Source organism: Gopherus flavomarginatus, chromosome 15, assembly GCF_025201925.1.
Source record: "Gopherus flavomarginatus isolate rGopFla2 chromosome 15, rGopFla2.mat.asm, whole genome shotgun sequence".
Classification (NCBI taxonomy): domain Eukaryota; kingdom Metazoa; phylum Chordata; order Testudines; family Testudinidae; genus Gopherus; species Gopherus flavomarginatus.
Genome location: NC_066631.1, coordinates 13,175,429 through 13,203,328, shown reverse-complemented (window position 1 = coordinate 13,203,328; position 27,900 = coordinate 13,175,429). Strand labels below are relative to the sequence as shown.

General features: G+C 42.2%; 1 protein-coding gene across 4 annotated transcripts; it reads right to left on the bottom strand.

The window, feature by feature from the left end:
• Positions 1 to 36: 36 nt before the first annotated feature.
• SMPD4 (sphingomyelin phosphodiesterase 4) lies at positions 37 to 26,910 on the bottom strand. 4 transcript variants are annotated; one of them, XM_050924461.1, is made up of 20 exons: positions 26,821 to 26,910; positions 25,404 to 25,490; positions 24,789 to 24,875; positions 23,331 to 23,473; positions 23,104 to 23,179; positions 22,318 to 22,426; positions 21,742 to 21,794; positions 20,920 to 21,071; positions 19,379 to 19,511; positions 17,160 to 17,231; positions 13,058 to 13,147; positions 9,885 to 10,030; positions 9,147 to 9,237; positions 6,536 to 6,636; positions 5,063 to 5,226; positions 3,832 to 4,037; positions 2,929 to 3,162; positions 1,519 to 1,650; positions 1,220 to 1,348; positions 37 to 458 (listed from the first exon to the last, which is right to left on the bottom strand). In XM_050924461.1, exons 2-20 carry the CDS (start codon positions 25,440 to 25,442, stop codon positions 132 to 134), a joined length of 2,484 nt encoding a protein of 827 aa, XP_050780418.1. In that variant the 5' UTR covers positions 25,443 to 25,490; positions 26,821 to 26,910; the 3' UTR covers positions 37 to 131. The 4 variants fall into 4 exon arrangements, with proteins under 4 accessions (XP_050780418.1, XP_050780417.1, XP_050780419.1 ...); XM_050924460.1 differs by having other exon boundaries at positions 26,826 to 26,891; XM_050924462.1 differs by lacking the exon at positions 25,404 to 25,490 and having other exon boundaries at positions 26,821 to 26,891.
• Positions 26,911 to 27,900: the final 990 nt, after the last annotated feature.

Genomic DNA, 27,900 nt, shown 5'->3' with positions numbered 1-27,900 from the left:
GGCTCAACTTTAATATAAAAAAAGCACACTTAAAAGTTTTGAAGTGATCCTTTGCCGAAGGCTTTTAATCATGAAGCACTGTACTTTTATCCTTAAAGAGTTCGTTTTACAGTGTACACTGAAGGGAAAAATTAGTGCTGATGAGGTTTCCACCTTTCAGTGAAGAAAGTCATTACTATTGCATAAAGAAGATAGCCGAGGAGAATAATGAATGCGCAGGCCAGTGGTCCAATGCAAAACCAAGATGCAATGAAGTATATCATGAACAAAGAAAGAAGAGTCCTATAGCTAGCCAGAAATCTCAGACTGATCCTTGGTTGCCGAGAACGTCCTGACCTTTGTTTCAGTGCTGGGCTGTGCCTGTCCTTCTCTACAAGAAAGGGATTGGTAAGATGATAGCGACACAACCTGCCAATAAAGTCTTCCCTGGAGCAGAGAATCTCCATTTGATCAGCAAACTAAGATAAGAAAAACAAAGTCAGTAACAGAACAAGAAAAATGTAAACAGAAATTAAAATGTGGATTTTAAGTTCACACTGAAAAAATGTTGCTTTTATGTTTTGGTTTGTATTAAGGGGACAGGAAAGAGGATTATAGCAATTATAACTCAAAACTCATGTGTCTTTCAAAAGTTAGAATTGTTCCAACACAAATTTACATTTGTACTGTAGTAATTCTGCTAATTTACTATGAGCGGTACAAAGCGCTAAACCAACAGAAGGAAATCTGGAACAACAGTGGTGTATACATATGATGTCAGGATACGGTGGAGAGAGGATTAACCATCAAGCTGCAAAACAGAGCTTAAAAGGAGTGAGACACAGGAAGAAAGAAAGAATAAAAGGGTTTGGTTGGATTAACCCTTTTCCTGCTTATTTTGACAACTAGGGAAACAGAGTGTTCTTTCATTATGCTTGTATGTGCTAATATGATCCTGTGAAGGACATTCCTTCTACCTCATCTACCATGAACAATACATTTCAGTGTACTGTTTCTGATTTAGAGAGAATGTTGTGACATTTACAAATCTTGAGCAATAGGGAAGAAAAGTGATTCCAGGCTGGAAGAGGAGCCCTATGGAATATTTGCAAACTCATGCAGAAGTCATATTAATGGCGAGAGTACAAAGCAAGTGTGTAAGTTGTACATTGACACAGGTCAGAGGGAGAATAGGAATATGCAACTGAAAAAGAGAAAGACGACTTCTCATTGCACTTACCCTTTGATTAATTCCTGAGGATAACTGGAACAACAGTCGCACTAGAGTGGCATTTTCATAACTTCTGATGGGTTGAAGATCAGTATCTCCTTGGTATTCTATCTCAAACCGCCGTAAGCCATTTATGATCTAGGAACAGGAAAGGAAATCATGTACTTTATAGCTCAAATTTGAATTGCATACAAACTGGTATCTCTCCTCCCAGCCCTGACAAGCTATTTATTTTGATGTCCAGGCATACACTCTGCTTTCTTAAACAGAAGTCTAGAAGTATTGGTCTGGAAGCTTTTCCCTCTTACCTGATACCTGCCAAGAGGCGTAAGAATTAGTCCATCCTCACTCTCAATGCAGTCTGGAAGTTTCTTCTTTCCATTCTCATCCTGAGCTGCTCCACAATTCATAATCATTTGGGTCAGCTGGGCTTCATTCAACTAGTCAAAAAGAACAATTTCTTCATAATTAATCAGTTTTACGACCTTTTGCTGTTCCACCTATTTCCCCGTTCACCAGCTCCTGTGCAGCCCTTGAGAACCACATAGCCAATGACTGACAACAGAACAGGTACTGAAAACAACCTATTTACCAGTCTACAATAGAAATAATTTTTAAAAAAGCAACTACATTCTAAATTGTTTTCATCAGGTGGCAAGACCTGGCAGACAGAAGTATTATTCGCTCAGTACATCCTCGTCTTCCCATAGCTGTTGCTTAGTTCTATCTTCTCCCAGCCATGTGCAAGCGAACTTGTGTAAAATCTCTTTGCTTCCTTTCAGCTTAATGAGAGAAGCAGCCATCTTCTAGTATCTTCTATTAGCTTTATCACTTTTGCATTTCTACAGTATCTTTCATCAGAAAATCTCAAAGTGCTTTAAAAACAGTAAGCCATAAAATGCCCCTTGGTAAGTAGGAAAATTATGGGATTTTTCTAAGTGGCTACTTATTGTGGGTGCCTAGTTTAACATGGCTTGGGATCAGTATTCCCTCTCATTTTTTATGTCCATGTGCAGAATGAATTTTGTTTTGTGCACCAATATAGAGGTGATGTGTGACATATCACCTTCATATTGGTGCACATAACAAAATTCATGTGGTGGAGGTGGGGCCGAAGGATTCAGAGTGTGGGAGGGGGCTTGGGGCTGAGGCAGAGGGTTGGGTGTGGGGGAGGGGGAGTGAGGGCTCTGGGGTGGGGCTGAGGATGAGGGGTTTGGGGTGTGGGAGGGGGCTTAGGGCTGGGACAGAGGGTTGGGTGTAGGGGGTGAGGGCTCTGGGGTGAGTCCGGGGATGAGGGGTTTGGGGTGCAGGCTACATCAGGGCTGCAGTGGGGAGAGAGGACTCCCCCAGCTCTCTCTCACCGCAGCAGCTCAGGGCCCCTGCATGGGGCTTAATACCCAGCTGCGTGGCCACACAGCTTAGAGGGAACTTAGCTTGGGATTGATATTTTCAAGTGCACAGCACCCGCAACTTTAGCAATAGTCAAGAGGTTTACAGGCGCTCAGCACCCCTGGGAAAAAAATCAATTCTAAAGTGTCTCAAGATGGGCACCAAAAATTGAGGTACTCAAAATGAGTGTCCACTTTTGAAATGTTGGTGTACATGACTTGCCAATGATCACACTGCAAGTAAGTGAGAAAGCTGGAAGTAGACTGCAGGAATCCTGACTCCCATTCATGCTACTTCCCAGTGACAGCACTTGGAAGGAAGTTACATACTCGAAAGATCTGGCATAGGTACTCCTGTGCCTTCTCCAAATATTCATCTGTTTTCTTGATGCTGTCTTGCCCAATCTCATCTAGGTCATTTCCTGTATAGGAACCATTCATGTCAGAAGGGCTGAACCTAAACCAGGATAGGAAGGACTGACTAGCATTGGTCTCTGCAGAGTGGTCTGATATGGATTTTGCTGTTTGCTGGGCCTGGCCTATTAACTGGGCCAATCTTAATACCTGAAAAATAAAAGACAGGCAGATGACTAAATAATGCAATCAAATAAAGTCAGTAATAAGCACCAGCATGTGAATACAAGTCTGCCTGGTGACTTGACAGTCAGAACAGAATCAGCACATTCATTCCCTTGGCTGACATGGACTTGTGCTGGTAGTAGTCATGTGCTCCAACTCCAATAGAATAAAGGAAATCACTGCAGTTGGGGCATTCAGAGGAATGCAAGCACCCCTCTGTTTCCTTTGAGATGCATCTTCCTTCAATTCACTAGCCTGCTGCTTAGGGAGAGCCCCTCTCCCTCTACTACACCATTTTTAACTGGCTTGCTGCTAGGTATTGATTATTAACACTATGAATCAGAAATACACACAGTCATTGTTGAGAGATGAAACAAGTACATGCCCATACCAGATTGCTTCAAAGCTGCAAGCCCAGTCCACCCCACCCTTCAAGACTGGAAAACAGTCTGTACATTTCTATTTTCACACTTGTTATGGACCTTTCAAATAGATTCTATAACCACCCCCAACTCCTGATTCACCCCCTACTTTTAAAGAGCTTAAATTTCTCCCCCCCTTACGCGATGGAACAGATATTCAGTATGAAGACCTACCCCTCACAACAGCAATAAAGGGGCTTACACAGAGAAAGTAAGCAAAGTCATTGCTTACCAAATTCCTGACTTCTGGACCAAACATCTGCTTGTACTGGGAATCCTGTCCTTCCAGGCAGTAAACATGACTCTTCACCTTAAATGAGGCATCTGTGATTGCTGGAGGCCATGACGACAAGAAGCTCCCACCAAGAGTTGGGGTCATGAAAATTCGGTGTTGACGGTGAGGGATAACAAGTTCTGGCTCCAGGAACAACTGCTCTCCTAGAATTTGGGATAAGATGATGTGGGGTGGAGAAAACCAGGTTATACCTTCCTCTGATTTGGGGATCTAGCAATATAATTTTTTAACCACTCATTGTAACAAGGTTGCGAGGTTATTTGTGGGGAGGAGAAGGAGGGCAGGGCCCTAGTTATTAGTTCAAGTCCACAATCTGAGGACTTCAATAAGTCAGACATAAGTTAGGGGTTTGTTACAGGAGTGGGTGGGTGAGATTCTGTGGCCTGCATTGTGCAGGAGGTCACACTAGATGATCACAATGGTCCCTTCTGACCTTAAAGTCTATGAGTCTAAGTTTTCCACTGAATCTTCACTCATACAGCAGAAAGAGCTTTCACTATTACAATGGTGCATCTACGTCTATGTAGACATAGTACTTCTAGGCCATGATTGGTTGTTGGAAAGGATATTATGGTCCCTATACCTGCCCAGCTGAGCATGTTCCAGCACCTGAAATTTTTGTTGCATGCCTAAACCCTCTTGTGCGCCGCCCCCCTGCGCCCGCCTTACTATACCCCAGGCCTCTCAACATGCAGCTTTCAGGACACTTTGAACTGATATCTAGAACTTGGAGTGCAAGTTCTTGCTCACTTGCCATCTTTCTGAAGTCTGAGTAAATATAAAATTTCTGTAGGACATTACAAAGTTTTAATTCTGAGCTGATTAATAACCAAACACAGCACAAAACAATAAGGAGGTTGTAAAACACAAGGAGTTTCTGTTTACTAAAAATGCACAGCATCGTGGGTTTTTTTGTGTTAGATAGAACAAATAGGAATGAGTGAGACTGATGAAAGGAAATTAGAAAAAAAATAAGAAAAACTTGTATATATGTATGAAACCAATATTGTAAATAGAAGCAAAGACATCAGGTCTCTGAACTTCAATGTCACATGAGGCAGACATCGAATCCTCCAATTCACATTTCTCCATGCTTCTGAGGCAAAAGAGTTGTCATGGGACAGAGCAGGGCAGAACACTGCAAGGAGGCAACATGGTATTCAGTTACCTTTCTGGATCATTTCAGCTAGGTTGGGCTGAGCAAAGACCTTGGCTACTCGGAACACCATCAGGGCATTTTTAGCGCTGACCAAATCGGTGCGGAGAGCTCGGTTCAGAAAGCCTACAAATAGCTTGGTGTACATCAGTAGGTTCTCTTGAATGAAGGGAGCCCTATCAAAGTAACAATGGGTTTGTGAATACAGCTATTAAAATAAGGAGTAAGTATATTCAGTCTGCCAAGTAAATAATTCCACAGAATATATTTTAGACCATCAACTGGAATGATCTCATCCTTTCCATTTCTCACACACACACACACAAATGTCCCTCAAACGTCCCCCCTTACTCAAGCGTTTTTAGGTACCAGTAACAATCTCTGACTTTGTGCTGGCAGATAGCTAGTTGCACAGATGTGCAATGGAAGGACTTCAGAGGCAAGCTGAAGCCTGAAGTGTGGTTTCTATCACTGTCTCCTGCACAAGTATCCAGGAACCAGAGAAACTGGTGCTGCCTCTTCATGAAACCCAACCTCACCACTGAATGGATTGTGCCACTATAGGTCTTAGGGAAGGAGGAGATGCCTTAGAACAGTTGGTCAAGTCAACGCACAGTCAATTTGTGGAACCCGTTGATAGGGGATGTTGTTGTAAAAGCCAAAACTATAACAGGTTTAAAAAAAGAACTAGATAATTCATGGAGGATAGTCTACAAGGCAAGATGGTCAGGGACGCAAAATCATGCTCTGGATGTCCAAGCTACTGATTGCCAGAAGCTGGGAGTGGACGACAGGGGATGGATCACTCGATGACCGCCTGTTCTGTTCATTCCCTTTGAAGCACCTGGCATTAGCCACTGTCAGAAGACAGGATACTGGGCTAGATGGACTTTTGGTCTGACCCAGCATGGCTGTTCTTATGACCCAGGATTTTGGATGCAGCACAATGCAATGAGCAATGTAGTTTGTAACGTTGGAGCCACCTGGGGGCGCTTTGCTGAACATGGGAGAGATGGTGAAGTAAAGGGAAAGACACCAAGGATGGTGAAGTAAAGGGAAAGACACCAAACAGAGGAAACAATGACCAGGGTTTATGCTTACCAATATAGCTTTAAGCCAAATAAATACTTTTACCCATGTTAGGGTGACGGATATGCCGTCTTTGTTCTTCCTCAGCAGGAAGGCTAATCTGGCACCTGCTGTATGAAGAAAACTACTTAGAGTAACAAGTCAGGAGGAACTGAATGGGGTAAACTAGGAAAGCAGATCTCAACCTTTTCCATTCTGTCACCCCACCTCCCAAATAAGGGTGCTTGGTCACAATTCCACAGTTCAGTATCCACGAACTGGATGCTTACAAGGAACATTTAAAACTCTGTCCTCGAGATTTTCATATGCAAAATTCTAACAGTTAATAGATGCCATCTGCTGAAGCCAGGATTAGAGTGAGCTGCAGATTCTGCTCAGGGATAATTCTGTGTTTACCATTTCTCTGATACACTGCGAGGCTGAAGCTCTGCACTCTGAAGTGGTTTCTCAGGAGCATATCTCCAGGGCTGCACGTAGCTTAACCACATCTCCAGGACCTGAAGCAAAACCACAACAACATAAAAATCAATTCAATTGAAGAAGGAAGATTTTGCTTGTTTGTTTTGCTAAGTCCCATGGACAATGACACCCACTTTCTTAATGCCAACAAAAGGATTAAGGAATGAAAATATCTTGCAAAAGTCTCAGCCCTGAAGGGGAAGTCTTTAGTGATCATGTGCCCTTGCATCAGAGCTGAAGAGAACTAGATGCTTAGTAAAAATCCATTAACAAAATGCCTGGTTGTATTGAACAAGCAGCTCACCCTCTACAATAACAGTCAGATGAAAGAGTGCTCAAGTGGCTGCCATGGAAAGTAAGATGCATCCACCAATCAAACTGATGTACTAGTATTGGTGTATGCAGTGTTGGACCCAGGATATTAGAAACAAGGTGGGTGAGACAATATCTTGTATTGACCGAACTCTGTTGGTGAGAGAGACAAGCTTTCATGCTTACACAGTGCTCTTCTTCAGGTATAGGAAATGTGCTTAGGCCAGGTCTACACTACAGAGGTAGGTCAACATAAGCCAACTTACGTCGACCTCACTCTGTAAATGTCTGCAAATTTACAGCATTGCTCCCGCCGATACTGACCAGTGGCAGAGTCTGGTGTGGCTTTGAGTTGGTGTGTCCTGGTCTGTTGGGAGCTTGCTTCTGATGATGAGCTTGGAGAAGCTGGCAGGGTTGTTTGAAGGCCAGAAGAGGGGGTTCAGGAAAGATTTCGTTCAGGATGGGGTCCTCATCAAGTGTGGGTTGTAGTTGTTTGATGATACCCCGTATGGGTTCCAGTGTGGGGTGGTAGGAAGCAACTAGGGGTGTGCGGTTGGAGGGGGGGTTATTTCTGTATTGAAACAAGTTCTCTCGAGGTATTTGGTTGGCCTGCTCTATGACGGGATCTACTTCTCTGGTGAAGTGCAGTTATTTAGACAGTTTTGACCGTGTTAAGGTGTACATCCTGGACTTTCTCCTCTGAGCATATTCTGTGGTATCTGAGTGCCTGGCTGTAGATAACAGATTTCTTGGTGTGTTTGGGATGGTTACTGCATCTATGAAGGTAGGTATGGTGATCCGTGGGAAGTTGTGGTGCAAATCTATGAGAGAGTGTCTGTCCAGAGGATGAAAATATCATCAATGTATCTCAGATACATTATTAGTTTCATGGTGCATTTGTCCAGAAATTCTTCAAGGTGGCCCATGAAGAGGCTGGCATATTGACGAGCCATCCTAGTACCCCTGGCTGTTCTGGAAGTGTAAAATTGTTATGGGCGAGGATGAAATAGATAAGTTCAGTGATATGTTTAGGTTGGATATCTGCAGGTTGTCCATTGTTTTGTAAATATCTGAAGCAGGCAGCTATGCCGTCATTGTGAGGAATGTTGGTGTACAGAGACGTAACATCCCTGCTGGCAAGGATGGTGTTCTGAGGGAGGTTGTTAATATTGCAGAGTTTGTGGAAGAGATTGGTTGTGTCTTGAAGGAAGCTGGCCCTTTGCTTGGTGAGTGGTTTGAAGATGGTTTCTATAAGTCCCAATATTCCTTCTGTGAGAGTGCCATGGCCAGATATGATGGGTCTGTCTGGGTTCCCTTGTTTGTATACCTTGGGAAGCACGTAGAAGGTTCCTGAGGAGGGTTCTTGGGGGATGAGTTTGTAGAGTTTCTCTTGGAGTTGTTTGGGGAAGGATTTGATGGGTAAATTGTTTTGTGGGATCTTCTCTGAGTTCTTTATAACCGGCGGTGTCAGAGAGTTGTTGGTTGGCCACATTAATGTAGTCATCACGCTTGAAGATTGTGGTATTATGACATTTAATATCATTCACTGAGGCACCATATAGTTTAGTGAGACACATGGAGGATGGGCTGAATAGCATTTTGTATTAATGCTTTTTCAGTCCTTCTTCTCACGCAAGAAACTACTAGGCAACAGGGGGTGAAATCTTGGCCCCACTGAAGTCCGTGACAACTTTGACTTCAGTTGAATTAAGATTTCTCCCCAAGAAGATTCCCAATGGTCTATTCTGTCCTATCTCTGCCAAACATGGCAACATAACTGACCCAGCCACGTCATTTCCCTGAAGGAGGAGGAATGTATATTTAAAACATCTTGATATAAGAAATTAAAGCCATATTTCTTCTCCTAGTCTGGTTAGTTACAACAAGATTAGAGTGTATTATTAGATAGGCCAAATTTATCCATAAACATACGGGTTCTCTGTAGTAAGAATAGCTTGTTCTCAACTTGTAGTCACTTCCATAAAGGGAAAGAGAAATGAACCACCACAACATAGTTTCACCAGTATCTAAGAATTCTCCTTCCCATACCTTTACTACACGTCATTTCTAACTCTAGTCTTAATAAGTGTTTATTTCCCTCCTTCTGAGGGAAAAAAAATCATGAACAGTGAACAGTTCTACTAAAACAGTAGTTTTACCACTGCAGCTGGCCCAGTGTTTTATTAACTAACTCCGATTTTGTATGAACTCAGCAGAAATAAAGGCTGGTACATACAGCTCTGAAAGAGGCATCCAGAGGCCAGTGACCAAAGCAATGCTGCAGGAAGATATAGAGCTTCTGCTGGACAAACCGAGGAATCACAACTCTGCAATGAGATTCAGACACGAAGACACATGTATAAACAAATAATAGATGATAAAGTACTATCAAACATTTAATACAGAAGTAACAAGTTTTGATAGGTTCTCTCTCAGCTGAAGAAGGAGCCGATGATTTGAATATGTCTGAAAAGTTCTAATAGTGATGCACACAACTTGCTATTCCAGGGCCAAATGCAACCCAAGTGCCTCTAAGAAGGCTGCCCAGTGTTCTCAGCTGGAATTTCTCTCTGGTGCAGTTTCATTAACACAACTTTTCCTCCACCCAATACTGATCTGCACATGTCCTTTTCAGAGATACGTACAGAAGTTATTTTTGCACCAGTCTGACTGCTCTTCTAAATTGGCTTCAACTTCCCTCTGTTCTCAGAACAAACACTAGCTCCTTTAAAGCAGTTTGATCCCCTCCCCCTTTTTTAAAAAGCTGAAGCATTTTCCATTGTGGATGGGGAGCAACTACTTCCTTCTTCCCTATTCTGATCTGGACTCCAGCCCAAAGTGCATGAGGAGTGTAAAAGTGGGCTCTCTCATCCTCCTCATAATGCAATTTCGAGCTCTCAACAAAAGCAAAACTGCCACGGTATGTATTAATTAGTGCTTTGCATGCTCGAAAGACAGTCTGACCTATACCTACCTCTTGAATTCCTCCAGTGGGCTGGCTGTATGGGAATGGGCTGAGGGTGAGAGAGGCTCTGGTTTCAGACTGTTGGCAAAAGCGTGCAGATGCTTCACAAGAAGTCTTATCACTAACACATGCTCTTCTGTGGGTTTAAATGACTCCTGGATTTAAAGCAATAGGCAGAAAGATAAGTTTTTCTTGTTAAACCTCTAAGAGGGAGCTCAGCACAAAGATATTTTCACATCAGACATTTAAACAGAACAGGAGTGTCCCTACCTGTTTAGTTCTGCATCACCCATTTTGAACAAATTATCTCCCCAAGTGAACAAATTGCATCACAGCTCTACCTTCAACAGCTCACTAACAAATTTTCCACTCCATGCATCTGATGAAGTGGGTTTTAGCCCATGAAAGCTTATGCCCAAATAAATTTGTTAGTCTCTAAGGTGCCATGAGGACTCCCCGTTGTCTTAACAAATATTTGTGAGGCTTCTTTTAGTCAGTGTGGTTACAGGAGAAAGGGGTTTATAGTCTTTTTGTTGCAAATTATAGTAACCCCCTAGAAAGCAGTAACAGAACATCACTAAGTTTTACTTTAATTTACCCCCTCTCAGGAAAAAATAAGAATATCCATTCTTTTATTTATTTTTTATTATTAATTATTATTATTATTAAAGTGTCTGCTGTCGGTAACACAACAGAACCATTATTATGCTCTCAGCTCACTTTCTACTAAGCCTTACTAAGCCTTCCTTCTTATGTGGGTGTTCTTCTGCCTCCTAAAAGAGAAAAACTCTTTAAAAAGTTATGGCAAGAGTATTATTTGCTTCTGTTGCTCATGCCCTGAATGATCCTGTTGCACTTAACGTCAGTATAAGTTTTTTAGGGGGTAGGGGTGTCATTCAATCTTTTTACTGGAAGTGTGGTACGTGGGAAGATCTTTTTCACACAAGGAACATGGAGGAGTGAGAGTGGGCCAGTTTGGTATTGCTACCAGAAGAGTGAGCATATGGAGGAATGGGGAGATGCTATAGGAAGAGAAAAAGGGAGTCAGGTCTTAGTGCACTCCTTCCCCACTACTGCAGAACCCAGGAGCACACACCAGCCTACTGGTGTTCTAGCCTGCCTTGGAAACAGTAAACTTATCTCAATCCACCACTGAGGGCTGTTTCTGGGAGATCAAGGATAGCCAAACACAAGTACCGCAGCAACAAAAACAAGCGTGATGGAGGGTTGCACTGGGCTGCACATGTTAGCAGCAGCTGTGAAAGGAGATTCTTGGATGCCATAATGAAGCTGCATTCAGGTGAAACTTCGGAGCTGCATAGTTTGGCTACTTGGGACAGGTTGTTTTGGTTTTTTAGGAAACTACTTATCATCTTTTCAATGTGTTTAATTGTGTGTGAGCAATTCAGAACAATTCTTGGTGCTATGATGACACTTTAAAGCCCTTCCTACTTGCAATGGCTGTGGGGAAGCAGCTAATAGTTTTCATATGCTTAAACAGTTCTGAAAATGTTCTTAATACTTTTACATAGCTAGGTTCTCCCTGGGAAAAGACTCAGCTCCTGACTGATGGCAGGCAATGATGGGCCTCTGACTGCAGCAGTGAAGTTGGACGGATCTATGCCTTCTCTAAGGGAGGGAAGGCCTTATTACTAGGATTAATGAAGACTCCATTTGTATTCCTACCAGTGTCCATAACCAGTGGAAGTGAGGCAACCAAAGGGATCACATCAGTCAATAGGTGGCTGCGAGTCAGTTAGTCTATAGAAAGTCTGAAGGAGAAAATACCTAACAACGACATTTTAGGTAGGGTCTTTCTGGTGCTATGAACTTAGGCCAAGATTTTCAAAAGTGGCTAGTGATTTTGGAGTGCCCACCTTAAGACCCTCATAGGGTCCAATTTTCACAAATTGCTGAGCACCCACCTTCTGAAAATTCAGGCCCCTTTAAGGAACCTTAAACTGGGCACCCAAAATCACTAGTCACTTTTGAAAATCTTGGCCATTGACTACCTCCAAGAAAGCATTCTCTGCTGTTTTATATGAGTCTTCAACTGTTTGTGTGGTTGTATTTAACTCCATTGTTCATTTTCACACTAACAAATCCTCTGTCACTTAAAAGCTATTTGACAGGCTAATTTCCTCATAACCTGGATCACCAGCATCATCACAAGCACTGTTCTTTAAAGCTAAAAGGAAACTTCTGTTCTCCCTACTCTTTCCAAAAACTCTTGACCTCCAGCCCTAAGTTGCAGGAATGTTCGCCCAATCATTCCCCTCCTCACCCAGGAAGGTGGAGAAAATACATATTCCACATAAGTTTAAGAACACCACTATGGACTGGCATGATGATTTAAGGCTATAAAACAATGCACCGGGTAGTAGATTCTTATTTCCCTTCTTAAGCAGTATGTTGATTAATAGTAAAAGTGTTCATGCCGCTTATGCAAAAGCAGAGGACTAAGTGGTTAAAGCAGGGAGAATTTAAACCAATATTAACTTGGCTTTATGGACTATGTGCCCCACCAAATGAGGAAACAGTGAGTAAAAGGCTGAAATAGGGAGGATGAACCCAGGAACCTGTTTCAACAGGAATGGCTTTGCAGGCACGTCCTGAATAATCCACAAACATGCAACCCACATATCCCTTTGTGAAGTTAGCCAATCAAGCTCAGGCTGCCAATATTAATTTAACTGTCCAGTTGTGTTTCACTGGAAGTTTACAATGATTGTTTACATGTTACCTACCTCTCTCATTAGGGGTACAGCCATGCAATCTCTAATCTCCTCTTCCCTGCAAGATTCATTTAAAGGAGCAGTACATGATAGACAGAATTCTGCCATTAGCAAAGCACGTTGTTGGGCCAAGGAGATATTAGCACAGTGTCAATTTTTTCCCTTTAAATCCATTAAAAGAGATGCATCTCTTAAAATGGGGATCCCAATTGGTCCTTCTAATATGTGCTATACATCTAACATCTTTTTCCAAAGTGTTCATCAGCATCTCTCAGTATCTGCTGCACCTATCTTTACCAAACATTGTTTCAGTGGAACTAATCTCTGAATCATCCTGCAAACCTGCTGTACAGCTGCCTTTTCTGCTAGTGCCAATTAATACACTTTGCAGATTATATGATGAAACAAGATTTTTTAAAAAGAAACAAAATGAAAAGATGGCAATACTTGGTATGCGTGGAGGGCCTGGTAGCCGGATTGGGCAGGACTACTGTGGTGTGTACTGGAGATACTGAGTCGGTAGTGGAGAACCTCCAGCTGAGAGACAACAGAAACAAAAAGGAAGGAAAGAGGGAGAGAAAAGAGCAAGAGAAAAAAAAAACAAAAAAAAACAAGAAACAGTGTGAATGATCCAGAGAAAGGGTTGTGGGGGGAAAAAAATGGAAGTCACAAATACAGTCAATGACAACATATCACAACAACTGCAGCCACAGTATCCTCTTCTCCTTCTGGTATTCAGTTGCTTGATTCCACAGGTACAGTACCTTGACCCTCATTAAGCTGGGAAAGCAATTGACAGGACATTGTTGTTGGGTTCACAATTAACATTAGTGGGTTAGGGGGAAGCTCTGATTGAGTCAGTTCTGTCTCTTTCTCTACCACAAAAGCAGCAGGCTTGTATCAGTGACTTAACAAGCAGTGCATAGAGAGACACAGCTTCCGCCAAACATGTTGAGGAAATCTTAGGCTCATGAAACTAAGTCCAACCTCTCCACTTGAAAACAGCTAAACTGCAGGACAGAATAGCCAAATATAGGAATTAACATGTGGAATGATTTGATGTGGGGCAAAAACAATCATTTTTCTGGAAACGCTTACTTCCAAACTAGTATTACGAAAGCTACTGTAAAGCTATCCCTTAGCCTGCCATGCACTGGCAGACCAAGGTTTGGGATTCTTGCTTGTGTGCCAATGAGAACCAGAGGAGCCAGTACGGGGGCTTATCTTGCCCCAGGGACATGGAAGGGGAAAAGGTAAAGGGTTGATTGCACCGCTGTGAGTCTCTCCAATTAACTGCAGTATTGGCAATCACCAGCTAGAAGCCTGCATGCTCCATGCTTTGTTTTTCTAGTTAAAGGCCAAATACGATTGATGGGAATTCAAATCTGTGGAAAGTGAATAGGTCTCAAAGAGAGAATGGCCTCTACTATCAGAGAGGGGGGAAACAACACTAGAAAAAAAAAAATGCCCAACCAAACAAAAGGACAAGCTTGTTATAGAGATGGCACGCTGAAATAAACATGGCCATTAAGGTTCTAGGCGAGTACCAAGTTCTTCCCAAGTCTCAACCACCCTCCTCCTTGGACAGGAAACATTTCCTAAAACTAATCAAAACAGTGGTGAAGAGGATACTATAGCCACATTGACACGTATGGAATAAATAAAAAAAATCAAAACAAAATGTACACCTAAACAGAGACCCAAATCAACAATATCAGGCATCTAAACTAACTCTCCGTCTTACACCTCCTCTAAGTTTATAATATAATATATTATTATAATAATATATGGCGCTATACCTATCTCATAGAACTGGAAGGGACCCCGAAAGGTCATCGAGTCCAGCCCCCTGCCTTCACTAACAGGACCTTTCTGTTCCTTTCTCCTCTATTTTCAATTCAGTTTTTCAGATTTATTCTGCTTTGCTTTGACACTGCTAAGAGAGCGGTAGCAATGCCACTGCAAGCTCCTAAACAGCAGAATCCATCTTCTGCTATGGTAATTAACTCTCCTCTCCTTTGCTGCAGCAAGATCTAGGCCCCTGAAGAGTGCCACACATGCAATTGTTACTGAGATCTGTGATCCCTGGCAATGTAAACACAACAGGCTTTACACAGAACCTATTAGATACTGACCCTTTAAAATAAATCAAATCATGACAAAAGCAGAAGCTAAAAGGCAAACAGATACTGCACACCTGGCCCCCACTGAGCAGCTGCAAAACAGACAGAGGAAAGGAGAGTACAATAGAAAGGGGGAAATATGAAATTGAATCAAATTGAATTAATGGGGGGGGGCGAGAATCATCAAACCCAGCATAACAGTGTTAACTTCAGGCTCACTCCACATCTGGGAGCAATTTCAAGCAGAGTAATCACAAAGGAAAGTAATTATTCTTGAAGCAAACTCTATTGGCTCCTCCCCATACCTCACCTCCACCTTTTATTACTGACGTAAAAGAGCTTCTTAATGACATGAATCATTCTTAGGATTTGCCTGTTTCTTCAGACAATTCAGAAGGGGCAATGGGAAATGACACATCTGGGATCCAGCATGGCACTCCCAGACAACCCATGTTTTTCTGCTGGGGGAAGACGCATCAAGTTCTGTGGAACGCCATCCCAGCCCCGCTCTTTACAGGAGAGTTTGTAGATAGAGACTTAAAATATCATGTTTAAAATCATGAATGGGCCCACATTCGGAGACTTTCTATGGGACTGACCATCCCTCTGCTCCACACATGCAGAAAGGTAAACGGAAACAGGGGAAGATACGTGGTCATTATTCACTTTACTTTGCAAAAACTTATGGTATTCTCTAGATTGGCAGTCAAAAGCCCCAATTAAAAAAAACTCCTCTGAATACCAGAGAAATGGTAATTTTGCAAGTTCTAGTTTCTCGCTCACATCTGAACAACTGATAAGCTTCACTAGTTTTTTTCGACTCATCCAGATAATACTCTGGTCAGTTAAGTACTCATTGCTTGAGAGATAGTGCTGTCTCCACACCTTCCAAAGTCTTACATCTCAGAGTTCTGAAGGAAGATTCCTTTTTGGATGGGGTGGCCACTTCCCTGCCCTTGTTTTCTATCCTGCAACCCACCCAAAAGCAGCAGGATTTCATTTGTCTACATGCCCATAACTAGTGATTCTTGGGAAATAATCAGGGACAGAAGTTGAAAGTCACCCGGCAGCCACAGTCTCAATCCTCCCCTGATCAGTGTAACTAGGTGGGAGCCTATGGTGGAAAAACTCCTTTAGGCACTACCCATACATTTCCACAGCGTAAGTCACATTGTTTTATGAGCACTAAGAAATCATCGTCATCTGCCTGGATGCTGCTATAACATTAGAAGACAGTGTCTCAGCTACAGAGGGTGAACAGAGGAGAGAAGTTTAAAGCGATGCATTTTTTTTTTAACCTAAACATAAAGCTGCATGCACAAAGACTATGCAGACAGAGAACAAAGGTACTTGAAAGCAAAGCCTTTCCATCATCGATGCATAGCCATGCTGCTGGGGTTCCTGAGTGGAGACCTACCATCTTTATTAAGAGTTTGCAGTTTGAGCGAAAATCTTTTTTTTTTTTTTAAATAAAAACAGAAACTCACCACACTTAGATCTGCAACATTCTTCCCTAACAAAATATTTGTTTTATAACCTTATGAAGTGAAGGATCAGAATTTCCCAGTCAAGCAACTCTCATCTTACTCCTTCACACAAGAACAAGCCTTTAGTAACTTCTACATTTCTTCCCTCCTGGGAATCCTGAGACTCATCAGTCCCCTGGCATTTTTCCAAATTCCCTCAAATCTCAGCACTCCTAACTCTTCTGATACCAGGTTCCCCTTTAAGCACATCAGTTTTATTCTTGAACAGCTAGAACAAATGGCTTGTAATCAATGTAATATCTTATTTAAGTAAGACCTTGTAAGAGATCCCAAAGTTACATATACACAGAAAGCACTTCAGCCACCATTGAAATGCAGCACACATTTAACAATGCCAGTTTCTGGGGTAGGAAATATAGAATGTGCTTTAACCAATTAAAACTATGAAGATAGTTTATGAAAACTTATTAAAATTGGATTTAGGCTAAAATCTTTGCTCTTGAAAAACATGACACTGGATCTTCAAATGACTCATTAACTCCTCAGTAACACTATCAGCTGCAGAAACCAAATTTAGGTCTCTTGTATGGCCATGTTGACGTTTTTGTGTGGGATTTTAATAGGGCATTGTATACTGAAGTCTTACCAGCAGTTACTGCTCCAACTACTATGAGTAGCATTGATTGTTATGACCGTTGAACAAAGTCAACTTTATATATATTTAGCTACTGCAACAAAGGCAAATTTGGATGACACAAGCACTTGTTCACAACATCTTTTCATCACTGCAGTTTAGAAGCTCTGCTGTATGCTTTTAAGAACACTCCTTTGTAACCATACACTTCAAAGTCCTCCATAAGATGGGAAGTGACAAAGGTTCACCCCAAGATAAGAAGCCAACAAGCAAGAGACACCAACGAATGAAGCACAGGCTATTACCTTGACATGAGGGGACTGCATTTTCTGATACATTTCCAGTGAGTAATGGTGAAGCCACATTTCAACAAAAACCTGTAAAACAACAAATGTTTTCTCAGCCAGAGAAAAAGAGGGAAGACCCATGAATAGCCAGTCACAATCTGCCTTTGATTAGCCAAATTGAAGCCTGTTGTACATCACTCAACAAAAGACTAAGTTATACTTGTAAAATAGTATAAGCATGTACTTAGAGATGTTTCAGTTTTTACAGACTTGGTTCTTTCCAAGTTCGCCTTTACTAAACTATTACATTTAGTGAGATAAGTCTGAGCCACACTGTATAATACGATCCCTAAGTATTATTTCACAATATCTGCAATTACACGTCTGTATAGTTACACTGCATGTTGCGGTTATGAGGCCAAAGCTTCTCCCAATTACACATATGCAAACCCATCCACTGTATTTCAATGTTGTGACACAGGTGCAAGGGCACTTTGCACCTCACCAAGGTGTATGTTTTCTTTTCTCAATATTTTTAAGGCCCATTATGTTTCTGCCATTATCACTGAACTCTCTCTCTTTGTTCTTAGGAGACTATTATACAATATAAGTCAAAACACCTCGTATAAATACAAGAATAGTAATAGGACAAGCTACAGCTACTGTATAGATCATAAAGTCAGAGGAATTGTGAACACAGATCTAAAACATTGAAAGAAGAGTTCCTCCTTTAGCTCACACAGCAGAACACTCACTCGAGAATACCAGTGATCCAAGTTTAGTAGCTTTCATTTATTAACAGACATGTCTCTGTTTGAAAAGAATGCGTGTGTCTGCCTCTCTCTCAAGGGAGATGGGAAAAGGCTGCAAGTGAACTACATAACAAGCACATCACACATTTCCTATAGGTATTACTTATCCATCCCTGAATTCAAATACCGTAGCAGAATAACCTCTCTCTTTTGACTCTTCCGTCTGTTTCCATTTCCCTTCCAACTTGCTCTAAGAATAAAAGCCCCAATGATCAGTTTAATCCTTTAGAGTCTGAGAGCCTTGAAGCAAAACCTAACATAAGGTTAGGTTTCTTTAGGCCAAGATACGTCAATTCCAGTGAAATATCAATTATTTGTTAATCAAGGAGAGAGAGCGGTGAGCAAAGCATGTGGGGGAGATGCAGGCACAGAGTTCAGTGGATGACTCCCCAACACTGCTGCTTTATTATTTAGATTGTGATAGCACCCAAAATGTGTTAGGCAATTTCCTCATATAGAGGAAGATGTCATCCCTGATTGGGAGAACTTACAGTCTACACAAAGACATGGGTGTGGCAATGGGAGGAATCATTTTAATTATTTTCCCCACTACCTGTCTGGTGACTGGAGTGAGGGGGAGGAAATGAACAAGAACCGTGTCACTTACACTCAACCGAAGAGCAGCTTTATTTGAGAGAGAGACATCATCATTAGCACTATACCACAAAATAAAGCTACATTGACAGCGTTTCCCCCCCCCCTTGAGGAGAGATGAGATCCTTATCTTCTGAATTCTAGGAATTATTTTTAAAAATTGATTCTTGCTTGCTTGTTGTCTAAACTTAGGTCTAATTTAGCATGCGGGTCCCCACAATGTTGTTAATACTTTGGATAGAAGTCATCACAGGAATGCAAATAACTCAAAACATTAGTGAATTAATTCTCATAACCACCTGTAAGATAGGTATTACCCCCTTCAAACTGAGGTGCAGAGATTAAGTGTCTTACCCAGAGTCACACAGGAAGTTTGTGGCAGAGCCAGGAATAAACCTACAAACTCCCAGTTCTGTGTTTTAGCCACAAGATCATTGCGCACACACTATGGTAGCTTACACTGTACAATCAATATTTCAGTTTAGCATTGGGGCATTACATCGGGTTTTGAATAAATTCCTAGTTCCTGATATTTCTCTCCCTAAATAATGAGCAACTTATCTGGTGTAAGCTGGATGAGACTCAGGCCCCTAGAAACCAAAGTGTGGCAACAGTTGCTTAACAAGTTAGTGCCTTTTTATCTTATGTTTCTTTATATTATGTTAATAGAAAACAACAGCTGCACTGCTCAGTTCCATTAACAGACTGCAAGCTAGAGAGGAATGGAAAAGCAAGCTGATTTTTAGTTGGGGAAAAAAAAGAGATTTACCCGCAAATAAGCTTTTTCAGTCATTCTAACTTTAAAAATATAAGAAAATTCATTGGACTCACTTTAAGCACTGTTTCTGATCTCCAGATCTCTTGGGAAGCAGGATCAGCGTTCACTGAAGGCTGATGGGCAATGTGCCGTTTCAGCAGACTAGTGTGATGTATGCCATAAGAAGTGAAAGGCACTGCTGGGGATCTTTAAAGAGAAGTTTATATAAATACTGAAGTCAATGGGCCTCTGTACAGGGACAGAGGTCATAGATTGTAACCCCAAGGACACAAAGAAACTGGGTAAGAGTTTGTGCTAAATAAATCTGCATAATTAGAATTTTAAAAATTAAGCAAGCGGTTGCAATTATTAGCCACAGCAAGAGTAAATGTGCAGTGCCTATTTTCATTTATTATTTTATGCAAACCACACACTACATTCTGCAGTACACTATTTTATTTAGCCTGTCTCCTATTCAATTTTACTGTGAGGTTAGGCCTTAATTAGGCATCTAAATCATTAACAGACTATTTAATCTAGTTTAAGGTTCAAGAAAGCCTGAGAGAGAACTTTTGGGAGACACTCAAAATGCCATAGTTAAAAAAAGCCACAACAATATATACTTGAGTAAATAAACATTTTTGATGATAAATATAATACATAAAAATACCAAATTCAAAATTGGCCTTACAAAACTGTACATTCCCACCTCATCCCAGATGAGTAAGATATCAGTTTTAACATTATCAATCATCGTAAAGAGCAGACGAGTAGATTTTGCGCATGTGCTGGTAAATTTTCATATCAATTTTGTAAGGCTAATTGAAGAGCATAAGTAAAAACTACAGACAAGCTAAAAAAACTTTAGTAAGAGATTGAAACGCTTTCCTCGAGTCCTCCTCAGTTTGTGGCTCAATAAATCAACATATGTAGTTATGCATAGTCTGTCACCTAAACTTTGATAATCCTGTTATACGCTGGATAGTAAAATAAAAATTCCACCCAGGCTTTGTATACCAGATCAAGAAACCCCCAACAACTGGTAGCTTGCAAAGAAACACTGATGCATTCTTAACTAGGACATGGAAGGTTATAGCACTAGAGACGACTGAAGCTGGCAACATCAAAAAGTTGAGCCAGCAGCAAAATTGTTATGATGTGAGAGGTTCCTTCAGTTACAGCCAATACCAATTCAATTGCTCCCTGACTGCCCCATATGCATTAAGTGGTACAAGCCACTCCTGGGTGGATGGTGTGTCCATCCCACACTAGAGTCAGAGCATATAACAGGAACCATAATTAGTGGTGTTGAATGAAAAAAATCCAACAGCTACAAACCACTTTTATAACTCATCTCTGGCTCCACTACTGCAGGCCAGCAAATTTTCAGAATAAAAGTTTCTCAGCTTTCAGTGACCCCCGTATTATATTCTCCATTATAAGACTACTATACCGGTACAATCATGTTTATTTTCTGTATGGATACACACAATATAAAAATGGTGCCATTGTCTTACATTATCTTTGGCAAGAACTCATCATTGAAGCAAGACAGTTTTTGCGAGCACTGCCCATGCAGTCTAGAACTGATAACGCAAGTTTACCAAGTCATTACCTAGGAGCAGGTGAAGGGATGCCCCCGCCAGGATTGGAAGAAGGTGGAGGAAGAACACTTCCTTCTGTGGGAAGAAACCATTTCAGGTATGTGTCCACCAGACTGAAGTAAGCGCTGTTTGAAGGGCTGACATGATGGATGGTGGGAGAGTTCTGGAATATATACACACAGCATATAGCTACAATAAGTCAATACACACGCTGTTACAATAAGTCACTGGGAACAGGGATTTCGGGACCTGATAAATCTCATTCTGGGTCTGATGCAGGAATTACTGGATGAAATTCTATGGCCTGTGTTACGCAAGAAATCAAACTGGATGTTCATAGTGTTTTATTCTAGCCTTAAAGATCTGCGTTTTCGTGGGCTCTTCTGCAATGATTCAGTGTATTGAATCACACTCCACATCTGACAGCAACATTAGATTCTGCTAAAAACAAGGGAAGTTTAGTGTGCAATACAATATATGACTGCCATGTGTATTGTTTGTACAACAAAGGACGAATGATGATCAACATGCTCAGCAGGTGTAAAGTAAAAGTGCACAGAAAGCTGAAATTTCTATACCTCATTCATCCTCAGCCATCAACAATGGAATGCAGCACTGAGAAGAGGAAGATGTGTACAATTATCTACATGTGTATCATCACGGCCTATGTTTTCACCATATCAAATGGTATTTATAAGGCAACAGGTGCAAGATTCAGTTTAACTGGGTTCTTGCATTTAGAGACAAGATGGAAGCTTTCAAAATGCAGTGAAGAAATGGTTTGCCAGAGTGATGCTACTTTAAAGGGAAAAAAAGCATTAAAATTTATTTACCCTCTGTGTGATAAGGCTTATTGCAAAGTAAAACATGTAATATTCAAATGGATCTGGAGAGACAGAGTCAAGGATACAATAAGTACAGCTTATTGGAAACATCATATGAATTACTGGTCTTTTAAATCTTCAGTATCTCAGTGCTAGTTTTAGAAGACTTTCTAGAGCTCAATGGCAAGTTCACGTTTGACCTTTTGCTCTCTTCCCAGGGTGTTTATTACACACTGTCAGGTAGTTCAGGTTTTTTCTCCCTACCAGACAAACAACCTAGAAATATTTATGAAACATACGGGGCGATATCCTGGGCCCACTGAAGTCAAAGGGAGGTTTGCCATCAACTTTGATGAGGCCAGAATATCATCCTAGAAGTTTTCAAACATTCGAGATTTCAATGAACGACAACATTTCTAAACATTTCCCTACCGTGTTTGCAATCTGAACACAGCAGCATTGGACTAAGGCACATGACTGTACGGTAAGCAAACAGCAGAAATGGATCTTGATTTCTGAGTTTTAGTCACTTCAAATATTAAAAAGAATTTAAAAATGTAAACCCTTCAATTGTTAAAAGGATACTGAGGGCCAAGTTCGAACCTAGGCCTCCAGATGGAGGGAACTGGACTTTGTTGTGGTACAGTGAGCATTCTGGTAGGACTCGCTCTTGCATTGAAGCCTTCACAGGGCCCTGAGAAGAGAGGGAGTAATGAGATACCTATACCAGTTTACTAAGAATATGTGAATGAGTTTTTGAGGATGTATTCTTGTATTGGACTGTAAAAAGATGTCTGGTTCTTTGTTTTAGACTGTGGCTATCTGGTTGCAATGGAAAAGTTATTTCACGAAGCTTCCACGGACAGCTGTTTTCCTACAACCATAAAGTGTTATGTTCCATAACCAGGAGGACAGTTAATCTTCATTAAACTTACAGGAATGAAGTGTCTGGGAGATATGAGATGTTGTTAGAGGTGGGGATGCTTTCCAACAAGTTTGGAAGAGATGTTTTAAACTCCATCTATTGGTAATCAAGACAAAAATAGTCTAGTGACTATTTTGACGGCCAAATAAAAAAAAAGAAGTGAAATTTCTTAGTTGAACAGCACAAAATTTTGCTGATAGTAAAACAAGCTAACAGCACAACTTCTTATAAAATCCATCATGACAATGAATGCTCTGCCCTAACAGCCCTCTGAAACAATCGACAAACTAGAAATCCCATCTCCAGAGTCTGCTATGCTATGAAACAATAATTCAACTACTGCAGTGGCAGGTCCTATCCTGAACTCAGGGTATCTGAGTAAGTAACCTTCCAACGGGTGCAACACCAAAATAATTTTCTCTCACATAACTTTAACAGTTACTTACCGGAAGATAGGAGACTGGGAATTCATATCTGTACTCCTCAGCTTGGAGTTTGTAAACCAGCTTCATCATCGGGCCACTGTATGCAAGGATAAGGAAAAACAGAGAGAGCATCTTTTTTCTTTTTTGGCCCCTTTTGTAGATGAATGTTTACGTATGAGGAAACACATCAAATACTGGTTTATTAATTCACTGTGAATTTTCCACTGCTCTGAAGTTAGCACATTTACCTGGGATCCAGGAAATCCAGGGCAATAGCATATTCTGTAGGATTTGCTCTTCCGTGCAGACAGCGAAGATTCCAACCTATGATAATGCCATCCAGACTACCAAAAATATTCTCCACTAGCCATGGGAAGATGGCATGCAGTTCCTACAGGAAAACAACCAGAAAAAGGATTGGAGTCATAATAGATAAATACAATTTTAAAAAAGAAAGATTACTGTTCATGTGTAGATTCTTCATCTGAAGAGCCTTAATTTCAGACATCTGAATGCAAGAAATATTCCCCACCAACTACAGTCAATATATGCATAATTTTTGTTATTTCCAGGGCACACTTCTATGTGCACAACATTCAGTGGAAATAATTTAAAGAAATTTAAATGAAAACATATATTCCCCCCCCCCTGATGTGAAGTTGGACTCTGCCTGTTTTCTAAATCCTCGCTTCCCATAATTTTACAGACTGGGGACATAAGAAAGGCCATAATGGGCAGACCAAAGGTCCATCTAGCCCAGTATCCTGTCTTCCAACAGTGGCCAATGTCAGGTGCTTCAGAGGGAATGAACAGAACAAGTAATCATCAAGTGATCCATCCCGTGTCGCCTATTCCCAGCTTCTGAAAAACAGAGGCTAGGGACACTTCAGAGTATGGTTTTGCATCCTCGCCCATCCTGGCTAATAGCCACTGATGGACCTATCTTCCATGAACTTCTCTAGTTCTTTCATGAACCCTGTTATAGTCTTGGCCCTCACGACATCCTTTGTCAAAGAATTCCACACACTGTGCATTGTGTGAAGAAATACTTCCTTTTGTTTGTTTTAAACCTGCTACTTATTAATTTCATTTGGTGACCCCTAGACAACACTTTCTTATTTACTTTCTTCACAACAATCATGATTTTATAGATCTCTATCATATCCCCCCTTAGTCGTCTCTTTTCCAAGATGAAAAGTCCCAGTCTTATTAATCTCTCCTCATATAGAAGCTGTTCCATACTCTAAATCATTTTTGTTGCCCTTTTCTGTACCTTTTCCAATTCCATTATATCTTTTTTGAGATGGTATGACCAGATTTGCACACCATATTGTTACCATAAAAGTTTTAAATCTAGAGTGATTACGGTGGTAGAAAACCTCATTCTTTATTCCTAGATTAGTATGTTCCTACTCAACTAATTAGTATCAGTCATGTATCATCTTAAAATATTTGTGTCCTCATATCCGGCATTTCAGTAGAGAATAAAAAGTATGATCAGGAATGTGATCAATTAAAAATTTGGAGTTTTGTAACTACTGGAAAAGTTAGGTAACTTTTGGGAAACTACTGAACTCATAAAACTTCACATAAGAATCTTAAAACTCTTTACAAAGGCAGGAATAAAGAAATATTTTTTAAATATTTTTACAACTCCACTGAGGTATAGCTCAGACTACATTCATGAAAAAGTAACTGCTCTGTACCTTGGCAGGAAAATCTTCAATGACTATCTCCAGATCATGGCACCTCTGAGCAAAGGGCTTGTTCATGCAATCTGCCTTCAAACTGGCCTGTTATGGACAGAAACTGAAATCAGATCACTGCTTCAAGAGAAAGTAAAAAGAGAAACACTTGTAAAAATCTTGGCAGAGAATTCTCTAGTTAGTGTCATATACTGCTCTTGTAAAAAAGCAATGGGCTGTCATTGTTTCCATCGTAAGACTTACTCTAAACATAAGTATTTTTTAATTCGAGACAAATTTGAGCTTGTTTTACCTACTTGGATTTACATTACAAGTTTTAAATTAAAGAGCAAGTTCTCAATTTGTGACCATTTAAGTTCTATGAAAATAAGACTATATGACTTTAGAACGGTCAACACACATTAGAGTATTTGAGAAGAGGAGCTGGAACTTTCTCAGTGCATTTCCACAGAATGCTTTCAGATTTTATGCTATGCATTCTGCTTACAGATAAACTGTCAGGAATTAATATGTGGAGGATTAAATTTTCAAGTGATTATTTGGCAATTCATTAGTCAAAAGCAATATCACCACAAGACTTTCCTAATGCCAATAACTGTCTGTACTAGCACTTACCAATAGGAAGCTAGGCTGTTGTAAGTAAGGGACAGCCATAACTGTCTTTCTACAATACCCCAAAGGAAGTGTGGTCTCAGGAAACCACTGCAAAGAAAAGAGATAGAAACATCTAAGTGAATATTAAAATCTCATGTTATAACACTGTTACAACTCACTTTCTGATATGTTCATGTTTATGCATGAAAACAGGCAAAAATGTATGTTTATTTTGTCTATGTGACTGGGGAGCTGGAGTAAACCAAGGCAGATCCCTGCGAAAGGTCACTACACTGTATTTCCCCCATAGTCAGTAACACTGCACATTCACAGAGAAATAATACAGTTTTTTCCAAATAAACATAAGTGGGGAAAGGGGGAGGATGCAAAAAGAGCAAAAGATGCAAAAAGACTGCAACCAATGCAGGGGCACAAATCCATCTCTAGAGGACATAATCTGTATGACATGGACTGTATGATGTGTTTATGGAAGCACTAGTCCAGCAGGAGAAAGAAGACACTCACAGATGTGAGATTGTCTGCAAATAGCTCATGCTATAGCTCCCCCACTGAGGTGGTGGCTGGTGACACAGGGAACACAAGCACATTACTACCAGCGGCTGTCTCCTGTCTCTCAGGAAAGAATGCAGAAGGGACCAAGAGAAGCAGGATCCTGGAAGGATTTATTTTTGTTGGGGAGCGGTGGGACTGAGACCCCTCCAGGGCACTGGATAATGGGGACCCAGATTACAGCCTCCTCCCAGGACTGAGACCCCCTCCATGGGGCTGGATATTGGGGGCCTAGCTTACAGCTTCCCCCAAGGACTGAGACCCCCCCCTCCATGGGGCTGGATATTGGGGGTCCTGCTTACAGCCTCCCCCCAGGACTGAGACCCCCCCTCCATGGGGCTGAATATTGAGGGCCCTGCTTACAGCCTTCCCCCAGGATTGAGACCCCCCCTCCATGGGGCTGGATATTGGGGGTCCTGCTTACAGCTTCCCCCAAGGACTGAGACCCCCCCTCCGTAGGGCTGGATATTGGGGGTCCTGCTTACAGCCTCCCCCCAGGACTGAGACCCCCCCTCCATGGGGCTGAATATTGGGGGCCTTGCTTATAGCCTTCCCCCAAGGACTGAGACCCCCCTTCCATGGGGCTGGATATTGGGGGTCCTGCTTACAGCTTCCCCCAGGGACTGAGACCCCCCCTCCATAGGGCTGGATATTGGGGGTCCTGCTTACAGCCTCCTCCCAGGGCTGAGACCCCCCTTCCATGGGGCTGGATACTGGGGGTCCTGCTTACAGCCTCCCCCCAGGGCTGAGACCCCCTCCAGCCCTGCCCCCAATCTCCAGCCCAGTCTCCGGGACGGGGCGAATCTCCACCCCGCGCGGGAGCCTGTACCCTCCCCCATCTCCAGCTTCCTGCCCGGCGGCCCCTCACCTCACCCCGCTGCCCCGTCCCGCGCTCTAGCGCCTCAGACCATTTTCAATCCGCCGCCGCTTCCTCCTCCCCTCGGGACCGGCGCTGTCGTTGGACGTCATCCCTCTCTCGGCGCGTTGCAGTGACGCACTGCCCCCCCCTCCGGCTGGCGGGAAAGCTCCTGCCTGCGTTATGGGGCTCCCAGGCCACAGGGCCCTGCAGCGCCGTGGCACCAGGCGAGGGGAGAGGAGGCACCCGAGGGCAGGGGAGCAGCCTGCAAGCCAGGGCTTCCCTGCAGGCGGGGAGCGATTGTTGTTATGTGTGTTAGGGTAGGGCCTACAGGCCAGAGCCCCATTGTGCTCGGCCCTGACCAACAACCTCCCAGCGGGGCCCCCGCCCTGCCCCAAGGAGCACACAGGCACCCTAGCCATAGGAGCCCGGTGCAACCGCACAGAGCTGCAGTGCCCTTGTAGTCCCCACTGCTGTGCCCGCAGCACTGGGCTCTGCTCTTAGCCGCAGAGGCAGCGATGGGGGGGCAGACTAGTGCTCAGAAATCACGAGCCAGGCTGCAAAATCCTAAGGTGAGCTTTAAAAAATGAGATTTAAAACAACAAAAAACATTTTGGGAGGTTTTTATTTACCATCTGGTTTTTGAGCCTTTAGGTTACACTCAGATCATGTTTTAAACTAGTTCTCTGCAGTGATGAGAACTAGGAGCAATGTTTGTTTGTTTGTTTGAATGGAAGATGATTCTCCCATAATCATTTCACTCCAGAAACTGAAGCTTTACGAGAAATACCATCTACCTCAGGGGTGTGCAAACTATCACCCACAGGCTGTTTTAATCCTGCTCTCAAGCACCCACTGGGGAGCGGGGTCAGGGGCTGCTCCACATGCAGGGCCGTCCTTAGGATTTATGGGGCCCTACGCAGTATTATTAAACTGGTGCCCCTATGCCGGATGGCAGCCCAGGCTCACAGCCTGGTGGGGGAGGGAGAGGGGGAGGAGGGACTTGACAGCAAAGGATAATGAGATGCCCAGCCTGCTTCATGGTGGCGGAGAGTCACAGTTCCCCGCAGAGACTTCCATGCCCTCTCCCTC